The 13,131-nt window shown below is 35.4% G+C and overlaps 2 protein-coding genes across 5 annotated transcripts in view; both read left to right on the forward strand.

Annotated features, from left to right (window-relative positions):
* The first annotated feature begins 1,368 nt into the window (after nucleotides 1-1,368).
* On the forward strand, nucleotides 1,369-5,201 carry LOC128860060 (serine/threonine-protein kinase polo). The gene is made up of 7 exons (XM_054097294.1): nucleotides 1,369-1,897; nucleotides 2,125-2,349; nucleotides 2,428-2,825; nucleotides 2,891-3,266; nucleotides 3,381-3,562; nucleotides 3,622-3,868; nucleotides 3,962-5,201. The coding sequence occupies exons 1-7, from the start codon at nucleotides 1,799-1,801 to the stop codon at nucleotides 4,154-4,156; spliced, it is 1,722 nt and encodes a 573-aa protein (XP_053953269.1). The 5' UTR covers nucleotides 1,369-1,798; the 3' UTR covers nucleotides 4,157-5,201.
* The window catches only part of LOC128860059 (microtubule-associated serine/threonine-protein kinase 1), a 33,070-nt gene continuing 25,050 nt past the window's right edge, over nucleotides 5,112-13,131 (forward strand). For 3 of the 4 annotated variants that reach the window (XM_054097290.1, XM_054097293.1, XM_054097292.1), the window contains exon 1: nucleotides 7,599-8,155. The gene's annotated coding sequence lies outside the window, so the exon portion shown is untranslated. Of the gene's footprint in view, nucleotides 5,202-5,722; nucleotides 6,308-6,398; nucleotides 8,156-13,131 lie in introns of those variants that run through there. The other variant, XR_008454213.1, reaches the window with a different exon arrangement.

A 13,131-nucleotide genomic window follows, 5' to 3' on the forward strand; every position in this document is an offset into this window, starting at 1 on the left:
GCGCCGAAAAGTTTGTCCAGTAGGCGCGACACGATCTGGAAATCGACATTGATATTCACGCTGCGCCAGCACAACCGACCGATTATTATTCAAAAAAATCGACACAATTATTTCACGCTCTTGCAGAGTATAGCGCTTCATTTTCGTCATAGATGGCATTTCCATCGCTTGTCTGTTTGTATATTGCAGCTGTCCAGTTCACAAATGTCAAATATGATTAATGTTCAATGCCACTTGCAAAAATCATAAATCATCAACAGTCTTCCAACCAGGTATATAGAATACTGAGGGTGACGCCTTTTGAAAACCGCTATTTTATTTTTCCCGATTTTGCAAACCGATTAAATCAGCTCTGCAGATAAACAAACAAAATGAAGAGAAGTGAATTAAGTTGATTTTCGATTACTACCACAAAAGGTTTGCTTATATTGTCTAAGAACGTGGACAGAATTTAAAAATTATTACAGACAAATGTAGATCAACCTTTTGATTTATAATACTTTTTATAAATTACCTTTAAGAATTAATATCAGTCTTTAAACTTAAAAATGCTTATTTTTTGCAAAAGCTAATAATTACAGGTATAACATAACTGAAGAACACGCACCTTTCGCAAGAAATAACACAAAAATGAGGTTCGATAGAACTTTTGAGTTAAATTTTCCTTTCGCCTTCCTTAAAACAATGTTTTCACAAATAGTAAAAGTTTGGGCTAAAAAATCGCGATAAAACAATATTTTCATAAAAAGTGAAAATTTGAACTCCAACACCCATCCAATACATTGTGTAGTAATGGAAAGTTTACCCAGTTAATTGTTTGTGTAAGGATTTGTGATTTTTAAATAAATTATGAGATTGATGAAATACATGGAATGGAACATGCTTACGAACATAAAAAGGAAAAAAGTCGCTTATTTCGGGCGTATAATGTGATATTTTACAACAGGTCATACAAGGAAAAATTGGGAGAGAAAGAAAAATCTTTAATAATATGGCCTGACACCCAATTCGCTAAGACCAAAATAACGCCGTTACTGTTCGACTCGCTTAACAAAAAATTTGCATGTGAAGGCAACGAGATGTAAAGAGCAAGATTCATGGCTAGGTGTTTTTATTGCACTCAAAAATGAATTGCTCTAAGGCCTGATTTAAGTCCGACAACATAAGTTATGCTCTTGTTCCATTAACAATAATTGTATAGAAGAAATAACATTTGACAATTTTTTTTTGTCGGCGAACACACTTTCAAAGTTTAACTTGCAAAACTCAACCCTGTGCCGTAGCATTTACAAGCGAACTTCGAAAATTTCGAAGAAAGAAGGTCAAGCAATATTCGCACTTGCCTGGTTCGCAAAAGCCGGAGTGCGACAACTATATGCAATACGAGCGTAAAAGTCATTCGAAACGAATTTTGAAATTTGTGTCACAAACGGTTTTCATTATCCTCGGCGATCATATTTTCTAAGCATACCTCCATTACCTTCCGCGCTTGTTTGGCCGCTTGAGTTGATTGTAAATTCGTTCTTTCGATTGCCGCTGTTCTATTTTTCATTGATTGTTGACTTATTGGTTAAGTATAAACGTTGTCTAATTAGTATTTAGCAATAAATAAGCGGCAAGGACTAACGCGTGTGATTGTATATATTTTACGGCTGGCTTGCTTTATTTGGCGTAGATAGATATTGCATATCTTCTTCGTGCCATCTGCGTTTGCCGGGAATATTAAGTGAAGCGATTACGAAAGGTAGCGGATTTAGATTTACGTGTGTGTGTATAAGTAGCTGTAACTTTGTTCAAGATGGCACAAAAGACTGATGATAAAACGTCTGACATACCAGAGCGGCTGTATGATACAACCACAAGGTCCACCTACAAGCGTCTGAGATTTTTTGGAAAAGTAAGTATACTGGAATGAATATGCAAAAAATGTAATAATACGCCAAACACGCTGGTGTCTCGGTAGGCTTATATAGTACGCTATTAGTTTTATGTTATAGGAATACAAGTGCTAATTGCGATTTATGTGCAATTAATATTGCTATATAGTGGTTGATTTTGCTGATCCTCAAGCTTCCTTACACAGGGTTGCCAAGTAAACGTTACTAATAAAATTCTATTACACAGGGTGGCTTTGCAAAATGCTACGAGATTGTGGATGTGGAGACCAACAATGTATACGCAGGCAAAATCGTATCAAAAAAATTGATGTTGAAACATAATCAAAAAGAAAAAATGTCGCAAGAAATCACTATACACAAAAGTCTGAATCATGAAAATATTGTTAAATTTCATAGTTTCTTTGAGGATAGCTTCAATATTTACATTGTGCTGGAGCTATGCAAAAAGCGGGTAAGTTTTCTATATCTAGAATTTTAATTTCCAAGTGCAAAAGTTCGTTTTAAACATCTACTATGCCTTTCTATTTAGTCAATGATGGAATTGCAGAAGCGCCGAAAAACAATAACTGAGTATGAGTGCCGGTACTACATCTATCAAATTATTCAGGGTGTTAAATATTTGCATGATCATCGTATAATCCATCGCGATCTCAAATTAGGCAATCTTTTCTTGGATGATCTGCTGCATGTGAAGATTGGAGATTTTGGTCTTGCAACGCGTGTTGAGTTCGAAGGAGAACGCAAAAAGACACTTTGTGGCACACCCAACTACATTGCACCTGAGATACTCAACAAAAAAGGTCACTCGTTTGAGGTAGACATTTGGTCGATTGGTTGCGTTATGTATACGCTATTAGTCGGACAACCCCCTTTTGAGACCAAAACATTAAAGGACACATACGAGAAAATAAAAAAGTGTCAATACAGGTGAAAATCTATGGACAAAAATCAGGATAAATAAATATTAAAGTAATTCTTATACACCTCTTTAGAGTCCCTAGTTATCTGCGCAAATCCGCTGCAGATATGATTGTTTCTATGTTGCAATCTAATCCAGAATTGCGCCCAACCATTGGCAAACTGCTATCATTTGAGTTCCTCAGTTGTTCGCCAGTGCCAATGTTCTTGCCCAGCTCTTGTTTGACTATGGCTCCTCGACTTGAAGTGAATGAGGATAATATGGTCCAACGCAAACCTTTGCTAGAATTGAACGGCATCAAAGATGATACGCGATTGGAGCATACATTCCTCAAAAATAATCTACACGATGCTATTACCGCATCTGCACAAGTGTTTCGTCATAATGAAGATTATCGTATGGATATAGAAAGTCTCTATCAGCAACTAACGGAACTCATTAACGCCAAGGTGAGAAAAAAATAATACATGGTAAATACAAAAAATTCATGTTTATTAGAATCGCCTTTTGTTAAATAATTAATTATTTGTTAAGCATGTATATAAATATTTTCATATTTTTAGCCAAAGTTGCTAGCCCGTAATTTGGGCGATGAAAATACTGATCCAGCAGCGCAGCCTCTATTCTGGGTATCCAAATGGGTTGATTATAGTGACAAATATGGTTTCGGTTATCAGTTGTGCGACGAAGGAATGGGCGTAATGTTTAATGATACCACGAAACTTATATTGTTGCCCAACCAGATGTAAGTTCAAATAAAACCATGAATTTATTTACGTGCAATAAAAATACCTTTATTTGCAGCAATGTACATTTCATCGATAAGGATGGCAAGGAAACGTACATGACCACAACAGACTATAGCAAAGCTCTAGATAAGAAAATGAAGTTGCTCACCTACTTTAAGCGTTACATGACTGAACATCTCGTTAAAGCTGGAGCGAATAATGTGATTTTTGAAAGCGATCAGATTTCGCGTATGCCGCATTTGCATTCATGGTTTCGCACAACATGTGCGGTGGTGATGCATTTGACGAATGGTTCACTACAGGTTTGTAAAAAATAATTTTTTTGTTATCATTATTATTAGAGCTATTATTGAAAATAACGTATTTATAATAACAACATTATGCTTACTTTTCAGTTGAATTTCTCCGATCATATGAAGATTATTTTGTGCCCACGCATGAGTGCCATTACTTACATGGACCATGAAAAGAATTTCCGTACTTATCGCTTCTCAACTATCAAGCAACATGGCTGTTCGAAGGATCTTTACCAGAAAATACGTTATGCCCATGAGAAACTCGACAAAATGTTGGAGAAAATGCTCTTCTAACTCGAGCTGTTTCAAGAATCAGTAGCTAGCATCCAGCTTCCCACATTAATATGGTGATTTTAATGTATAATGATGTGTTTGCTCGTGCTCTTGGGTAGCCAAAAAGCCATTTGAAACCCGCAAATATTTTTTTTTTAAATGTTTGTTTTTGTAAAATTAGTTTTATTTTGTATAATCGTATTTTCCTTGATCTGTTAGTTTTTCTGTTCATTGTATTTTCCATTTATTTCGTTACATCCATTCACATTCCATCTTGTCGTCTTCATTAAAACGAAAAAAACATAAACTGCATATACCACCGCCATACAATTATGACGATATATTGCTAGCTAGCAGCACAGATTTGGGGTGTCTTTTGACACTGCCTGCTCCGTAGCTTAGCTCGCTGCACAAATTAAAAAATATACATACTTACATATATAACGAAAACTACATTTAAATTTAGGTTCTAATAAATTTTAGTTTGTGTTTTTAATGATATTAAATAAAAATACAAAACCTTTTTTAATTGAAAAATGAAACGAATGAATTTTAAATAGATTGGATTTATGAGCACTTGGGTTAGATATTTGGCATATTGCTTCCTGTTTATGGATAGCGTACGTTGGGGGTGAACATTTTTAAATATAGATATGTGTATATGCAAACATGAAATCCAAATTTAGAAATACGCGGTAAACGGTTGCTTCCCAAGCCATTCCTTGCATCCGTTCGTGCATGGCTGTCAGTAATTTTATCTTGCACAAGAAATTCGTAAATATTTACGAATAATCGTAGTAAAGTAATTAGGATTTATTGACAGTTCACCTACCTTAGGGCGACATCTATCACTGGAAAATCCACTTCCATCTATGAACGTCTGGTAGCATGCGTAACAATCAGTCAGCGAACATCAGCGCAAAACGAATCACAAAAATAGCAAACGAAAGAAATTCGAAATAGAGAAGGCGAGGAAAATTAATTTTTTTGTAAAAGACATTTTTGAAACGTCGGAACAGGAAATTTTCCCACGACACACTTTCAGACAATTAGCTCTACCGAGATGGTAAGTTTGGACTAAACGAAGCGTGATTTAAATAGCTAAACGTTCCTTGTTCACGCAATGAATCAATTCTGGTGGGGTGGAGAGCAGCAACTGCAAGAAATTTGCAGCTGATATCCAATTTAATTTGTATGCGTTCATTGTTTTGTGCAAATTAAAATAGATATTAGGTGTTGCTTCCTCCTCGACAGTTTCCCGATTGGCTGTTGAATGTTGGTGTTTCGATTTTAAAAGCTGTGATTATTTGATATCGTAATGTATTGACCGCGAGGGGTAGTCGTATTTGTGGCTGCTACTCGCAGTGGCCAATGAAACACCTAAGGTTAAATAATAGCTAGTATACGGTTACGAAAAACGAGTGACCAATAATATTTTGTTTTAGAGGTGATATACACCCTTCATAAATATTTTAATTTGTGTAACTCATTGCATTGTGAATTCTCACAATCCAGCAGGTCTTAGGAAAATTTACTATGCTTGTCCAAGCAGGAATATAAAATGATATAAATATTTCTATTTTGTAGAATAAATTGAAGTCCACACAAAAAGATAGGGTGAAACGATTTATATCGCTAACGCAGACGGGTGAACAAACGGCGATATATTGCCTGCAGCAGAATGACTGGAAGTTGGAGTTAGCTAGCGATAATTACTTTCAGAACCCAGAATACTATTATCGTGAGTTAGATCGTAAACGTATTGAACAACTATTCCTGCGTTATCGCGATCCTTGCGAGCCACAAAAGATTACCGCAGATGGAGTTATACGCTTCTTAGACGATCTCGCATTGAGCCCCGAATCTAAGTTGGTCTTAATTATTGCCTGGAAATTTCGTGCTGAGATTCAATGCGAGTTTAAACGCGATGAATTCGTGAATGGTATGGGAGATCTAGGCGTGGACAGTATCGAAAAGCTGAAAGCGAAGTTGCCGCAGTTGGAAATGGAGTTAAATGATACATCAAAGTTTAAGGACTTTTATCAGTTCACTTTCAATTATGCCAAGGATCCGGGCCAAAAAGGAATAGATCTGAATATGGCCATTGTATACTGGAAGATAGTTCTCAGTAGCCGATTCAAATTCTTGGATTTGTGGTGCAGATTTTTGGAGGTAAATGAACAATACTGATATTTAATATACGATATATTTATGAAACAAACAATAGAAATATAGTATATAACACTCCCACACTTAATCGCAGGAAAAACATAGGCGGTCCATACCAAAAGACACTTGGAATTTGCTTCTGGACTTCGCTACCCACATTGATGACAATATGAGTAATTATGATTCAGAGGGTGCATGGCCAGTGCTTATTGATGATTTTGTCGAATGGTGTCAAGAAAATCATCTGATGGCAACGCAGCAGCACCCGCAGCAACAACAGCATCATCAGCTACTGCAACAACAACTTGCTAACTATCAACCTCAGCTACAATCTATGCAGGCGCAGCAGCAACCACAGCAGCGCAACATATCCAACAGTTATCAGCCGACCTCGCATAGTACAAACATTAATTATGGCTAACGTTTATTTAATATCTTAATTATTTTAATAATAAATTTGCTTTTATTCTTATTATTATAAATAATTATAGTATAAACATTGAATTAGTGAACGCTTCTTTCAACTTACAAAACCGAAAACCAACTACATAACTCAATTAAAACAGCGTTAAACACAATATCATTATTTAAATCGATATCTTCTCTCGGATATAGATAATTAATCTCTCGGTCAGTGCAGCTCGGAAAATATAATCGAAAGTTATATTTAAAACCAAATTAATTAACAATGTTACGAAACTGTTGAATGTAGAGCATTTAGTTTATGTAAAATATGAAAGCACGACTTGTTTGAGTGTGAAAATTCAAAATGAGAATCCCTTCCGACCAAAAGAAAGAAATAACATACTAATCTTAATTAAAAAATTATCAATATATAAAAATTGCACCAGTAAAATAAAAAATTGAAGCGGAAATTAACGAAAAATTGTAAAAATTAAATAAAAATAAAGTTCTTTAATAAAAAAAATCGAATTATGCAAAAAATTTGGTACATAGATAAAGAAACGGTAATTATTGATGAAAATTCACGCATGTTTAAGGCTGCTGTTTTTTCTTACAAGTTTTTTCCCAATTACTGTATGCTTTTAAAGCTTTTTGCTTTTTAATTACATGAAATTTATGCAGTAACAATATGCACATATTTGTATTTACTAATTATTTTAAAATAATATTAAAATTACTTGGAATAAGTGATATGTGGTGCATTACACAATTCAACATTCATTTACTCATCACTATTGGAATGAGCTGAGCACCATGAAATACATTGCGATACGACAACACTGATTTGATGGTTTGACATTTTATTTTAGTTTATTTTTCGTAGTCTGTGTCTTTCCAATTTTTCTCTCTGTATAACGAATTCGTTCGCAAACTGTGCAAGAAGTCTATCAACAGTGAAAAATTGGGAAAATTTTCGTATGAAAATTTTTACCAGAAATTATTTGCAAAATTTGTGGAAAAATGTGCAAAAAGTGAGTAATGCATATTCAATATCAAATATTTGTGGAAAAAGTGCAGTTTTGCAAAGTGAAGGTGTGGAAAAAGCGAAGTGAAAAAGTGGGAAAAGAAAATTTTCTAACTCAGCAGTCAAACAACAATAGTAAAATCAACCACTAACAACTATCGCAGTTGAACAACAAAAGAAACCATTGCAACTTCAGCGACATACCCAGACAAGACCTACACCAATCGGTGACAGCGGATGAAGCAATATAATTGGCCAAACCGAGTTGAGACGTGAGATTTAAGAAGCCTACTACAAAACCAGTCCACCGTTGTAGAAGACTGTTTGTGGCCAGGAAATTCGAAATTGAAGAAGGAACTCAATTGCAGGAAGCGATTTGCTGAAAGCTAATAAAGGATATGATTTAGGTGCATATGAAAAAGGTAATTTTCCAAAAAGCAAAGCATGACACGAGCATCAGGCATCAGAGCGTAAGTAGTTGTCACGAAAAGGACATACTTATAAGTATGTACATATGCATATCTATGCAAAACAAAAGTGGGTGGTAAGATGAAAACTGTGGGCACACCGTTCGGCTATCGAAAATATCGACGATGGACGGTCGGTGGCCACGGCCTTCATTGATCTCCTTGCATGAGGGCGGCCTTGGGTCTTGTGTCCACATATTCAGTTTCCGCTCACTTTGATGATTGGGCCCAAGGATGTGCGAGCATTTCACTGTCACTTATTGTGTTTGCAATTCGAGTGTCCGTCGTCTGCCCTTTCGAATGAATGTGTCGGCAATTGTCGACGTTGTCTCAGACGCCCGTGTCAATGCATGATATACTACAAGTGGCGAGAAGTGCGCCATTAAGCGTATTGAAGCGATTCTTGTTGATATAAATACGTATGCATATGCAATATGTGTATATGTACGTACGTACTTGTGCATGCACAATATTTGTCAGACGACATTAAAAGAGCAAGTAAAAGACAAAATAAATAGCAGAATATATACATATACGTATATGTTGAAAAAGGCAATGGAAAAAATTATATGTAGCAATTCCGCAAAGAAACTATGCACACAAGATGATACAAAACCAAGAAAAAAAATAAATTAATGACAAATGTACCAGTGGCTATTATCCATTTTTTCCACACATGTATGAAAATGATAGCGTGAATGACAATGCTCTATTCGTCACCGCTGGTACGTCTAATATCGTTGTACTGTGATTCTAACTCATACAAAGTATGTTAAAAATGACCTGGGAGATTTGTATATGTAAGAGTTCGACTGATCTTCTCTTCCCATTTGTGGGGGCCGTATTAATGTCGTCCTAGAAATGGAGCGGCCAACAGAAATGCACTAGAAGGTTTGTGTTTGTCTGCCAAGAGGACGACCGCTGTTTTCGTTGTCATTGTTGTTGTAGCAGCTGTTTTCGTATCTGCTGTGGGTTTCGAACCCTTACATAGTTACACACGAACCTGCTCGGGTACGGTTGTCGCGATATAAAATACGATTCTTCTTGTATATATGTATTGATATATATAAATAAAATACAGAATGAATAAATGTCGTCTTTAAAACTCTAATTGGCCCCAAAGGACGAAAAATATTTGTCTTCTGGGATTTTAAAGGTCTCTGTTGAGAAGACCACTCCATTAAATTATAATGTGAAGGTTGGAGGTCAAAATTACTTGGTGCATGCAATAAAATTTCCCCGTTACATGGTTGTTTCAAGTAAATTGATTTCCTAATATCAAACATTCTTAGTAAGAGAGTTCAAAATTGATATCTTTTAACTGCTAACCATGTCACGGTTGATGGAATACAGAAGGCGGTACATCCGGCGGACTGCGATTCGGCTCTCAGTTAATTTGTCAGAATCAGCTACTGAGCTGACGTAATTTTAGATTTTTGTTTAAAGTAACTACCTCATTTCAATTTTTTTATTTCCTTTGATTCCAATAAACTTAACCTAACTTAGCATCTCGACATCAATTGTTCATTCAACAACTGTCAAATTTGAGTAAATACGATGGCAAGATTTTCCCTCCGTGATTGTTTGAAAGCATTGTTTGATTTATACGATGAAGAAAGAAGAACGCTTTTTGTAAAGAAGGAAAATGCAAAATCTCGAAAACTAAAAGCATTAGATTGATAGCAACGAAAGCACGGAGTACAAACATACCAATACCGGCCAAATCCATAGAACAGATCACAGCACATTCAAAATTAATGATTGACATCTCCTTAAGTAGACAAAAAAAAAACAACACCAACGCAATCATCTTCCAACAAGCATTTCTAGAATACAAAAATAGGCACGCTCCAGATATAACCATATATACAGACGGTTCCCTGCTCGACGAAACAGCAACATACGCAGTAGTCGAACAAAACTCTAAGGATGAATACAATGCCGTTCACGAATCACTATTACCACCTAATGCTGGAATTCACAACGCGGAGCTGGCAGCCATACGATTTGCAGTACCATGCAGTAACAAAACATAATTGCGCACTAATATGCACCGACAGCCTCAGCGTAGCTGTATCTCTTCTTCTGAAAACAGCGAGCAGTACACATATCCTACAAATGGTCTGCCAGGCCAAGCAAACATCACAGTGTTATGGATACCAGGTCACTCAGGGATAAAGGGAAACGAGCTAGCCGATGATGCCGCCAAAAATGCCAGCAAGTTGCCGTTAATATCAGAAGTTCCATGTTTAAGAACGATTATCACAAATTATTACAAAAAATACGTCCAAGAGAATGAAAATCAAAAATGGTCTCTATCAGAATCCTTTTTGAACAAACACAACACCGACATCGACCGACCCAAATACAACCCAAACTTATCCAGAACAGATTGCATAATCATGGCTCGTATGAGAGTTGGCCTAACAAGACTGTAGCCAGGAAAGTGCTATGAAAATCCTTAAAGACGCTCTTAGTGTACATAACTTACTTCATGAAGTGTAAATCAATTTTCCTTGGGGCAATATGGCCTTAGTTGCCCAGCCCCAACGTATACTTTATAAATTTATTTATAAAGTATAGAATAAATAAATAAATAAATAAATAAATATTGCCAAAAAATACTAAATAGCTGTCAAACATCCAAAACGACAGTTCATTGCTTCACAGATGTTGCCAATATATGACTGATGAAAGATTTCATAACATGAATTGCCAACTTCATCCAATTTGCTAGATGGCCAATCTCGATTTGCAGTTTCATTGAAATTGACTTTTTCAAGACAACAAAAATTTAGTGTCGAAATGTAAAGTAACCTTTAATATAACCAAAAATTATATATCTTCGTTATTTTAACACTTTCTTCTTAGTTTTCTCACTCACTTTATCTTCAATTTCCTCCCGTCAAAGTGAAGCAAATTTTTCCACCTCAATCTCATCAATCTTATATTCTACAATTTATGATTCTGGACAAGGTTATCCGCTTGCAATTTTTGGAAATGAATGAAATTAAAAAACTTTACGTTTTTCGAATAACGAAAAATAGTCAGCTTATATAAATCTGATTCATTTGTTAAATAAAATACAATAAAACTCTTTACGCAATCATGAATTTTCGAACGTTTGCGCCCAAGGTGCTAAAACAGCTGTTTGCTTTTACAATTGTAGACTGTAGGATCTGGCGGCAATGATACCACTGAGCTTAAAAAATAAAATTATGTTGAAAATACATTAATTTTTAAATAAAAAAATATTGAAATTTAAAGTTTGCATATTTTGTACGTTTGCACTCAACTTAAAAACATGCGAAACAACTTAATTTTTCGTCGAATTTGTTTTAATAAACAAACAAAAATCTTCAAATGAACAAAAATGGTTTAATTAAATGAAGTTAATTTTAGTAAAGTCTATTCTAACTGAGCTTTTACGACCTCACTAAAAACACAACTCTTCTTCCAAAGCTGTTCGACTACTAAGGTTAAGACTACTCAGGAAAAATATCAATAGTTTTAGCACTGTTGTTTTTCGTATTTTTGTAATTATCTATAAAAATGTGTTTTGTTAATAACTTTTGAAAGGTAAAAAAAACATTTCGCTCTCTCTGATTATTAATACTGCCTTATACTAATAATATATATATATGTATACAATTGGCGCGTTCACCCTTTTTGGGTGTTTGGCCGAGCTCCTCCTCCTATTTGTAGTGTACGTCTTAATGTTGTTCCACAAATGGAGGGACCTACAGTTTCAAGCCGACTCCGAACAGCAGATATTTTTATGAGGAGCTTTTTCATGGCAGAAATACACTCGGAGGCTTGCCATTGCCTGCTGAGGGGCGACCGCTATTAGAAAAATGTTTTTTTCTCTGTGAATTTCGAATGGTAGTCACGCACCAACCCATTCGGCTACGGCGTCCGCCTTATACTATACTAATAATACCCTCTACTTTTATTGATCAATTTTTTCATCTGCTTCACAAATTAATAATTACCTTATTTTCGCCTAATTTAATTTCGAACGACTTCTTATTGTCCTTCCAATGAAAAAGTATTGCACTCTCTTGACCAGTAATGGCATTTCAGTCTATCTATTTTCGCATTTTATTCTTATATTTTGTTTTGTTCACTTTTATTCCTAACATTTTGTTTTTATTTTGCCCACCAAAATAATTCGGCCAAATGCCCTCCATCACATACCAAGGCATGCAATCACATCAGCACGCAAATGCATTCAACTACACCGTTCAACCCTGCTGGCAACGCGGTACCCCCTTTTTAGTTTAGCATGTGCCGCGTCCCACGCCTGCTTTCGTTGCTTTGCTTATAAGTGAGGTGTAACGAGACAGTTTTAAGTCAATAAACCGCAATGACTTGGACACTATTTGATCTGTCACATCTATACACATACATAAATGTACATATAAGATACCAACAACCCCTGTAGGGAACTCAATTCACTTAAAATAGTCGATACTTGGCCTAATTAAATTGTTTTGTAAAGCCCTTAATTTATTATTATGAGTGTGCTACTTATTGAGTTGTAAATTTTTTAGCGTTTAAAAGTCATTAAAAAATTGGGTATTATTACTTATTTATTTACTTATTCAGCCCAAGGCACACTGAACAGGTAATAGCAGTATAGCAAGAACAACAAGAGCAATGTATTTTATTTTTACATTTGGAATCCAAAACGTCAAAATCTTTAAAAACAGATTGGCAGCTTAGAGTAATTTAAACAAAATTTGACAATTTAGAGAGCAAATAAAAAGGGAAAATTAAATTGCTGTTATTATTGTAGTCTGCTGATGACATTCCTTAGCCTGATATAAATTCGGGTCGTTCCGGTTACGTACAACCGAGCTGTTTTGCTGCTACTACTTGTTCCATGTGCCTTGATGCAGTCTGTAGCTAACAATGATTATGAAAACGTT

The sequence above is a fragment of the Anastrepha ludens genome, chromosome 4, assembly GCF_028408465.1.
Source record: "Anastrepha ludens isolate Willacy chromosome 4, idAnaLude1.1, whole genome shotgun sequence".
Classification (NCBI taxonomy): domain Eukaryota; kingdom Metazoa; phylum Arthropoda; class Insecta; order Diptera; family Tephritidae; genus Anastrepha; species Anastrepha ludens.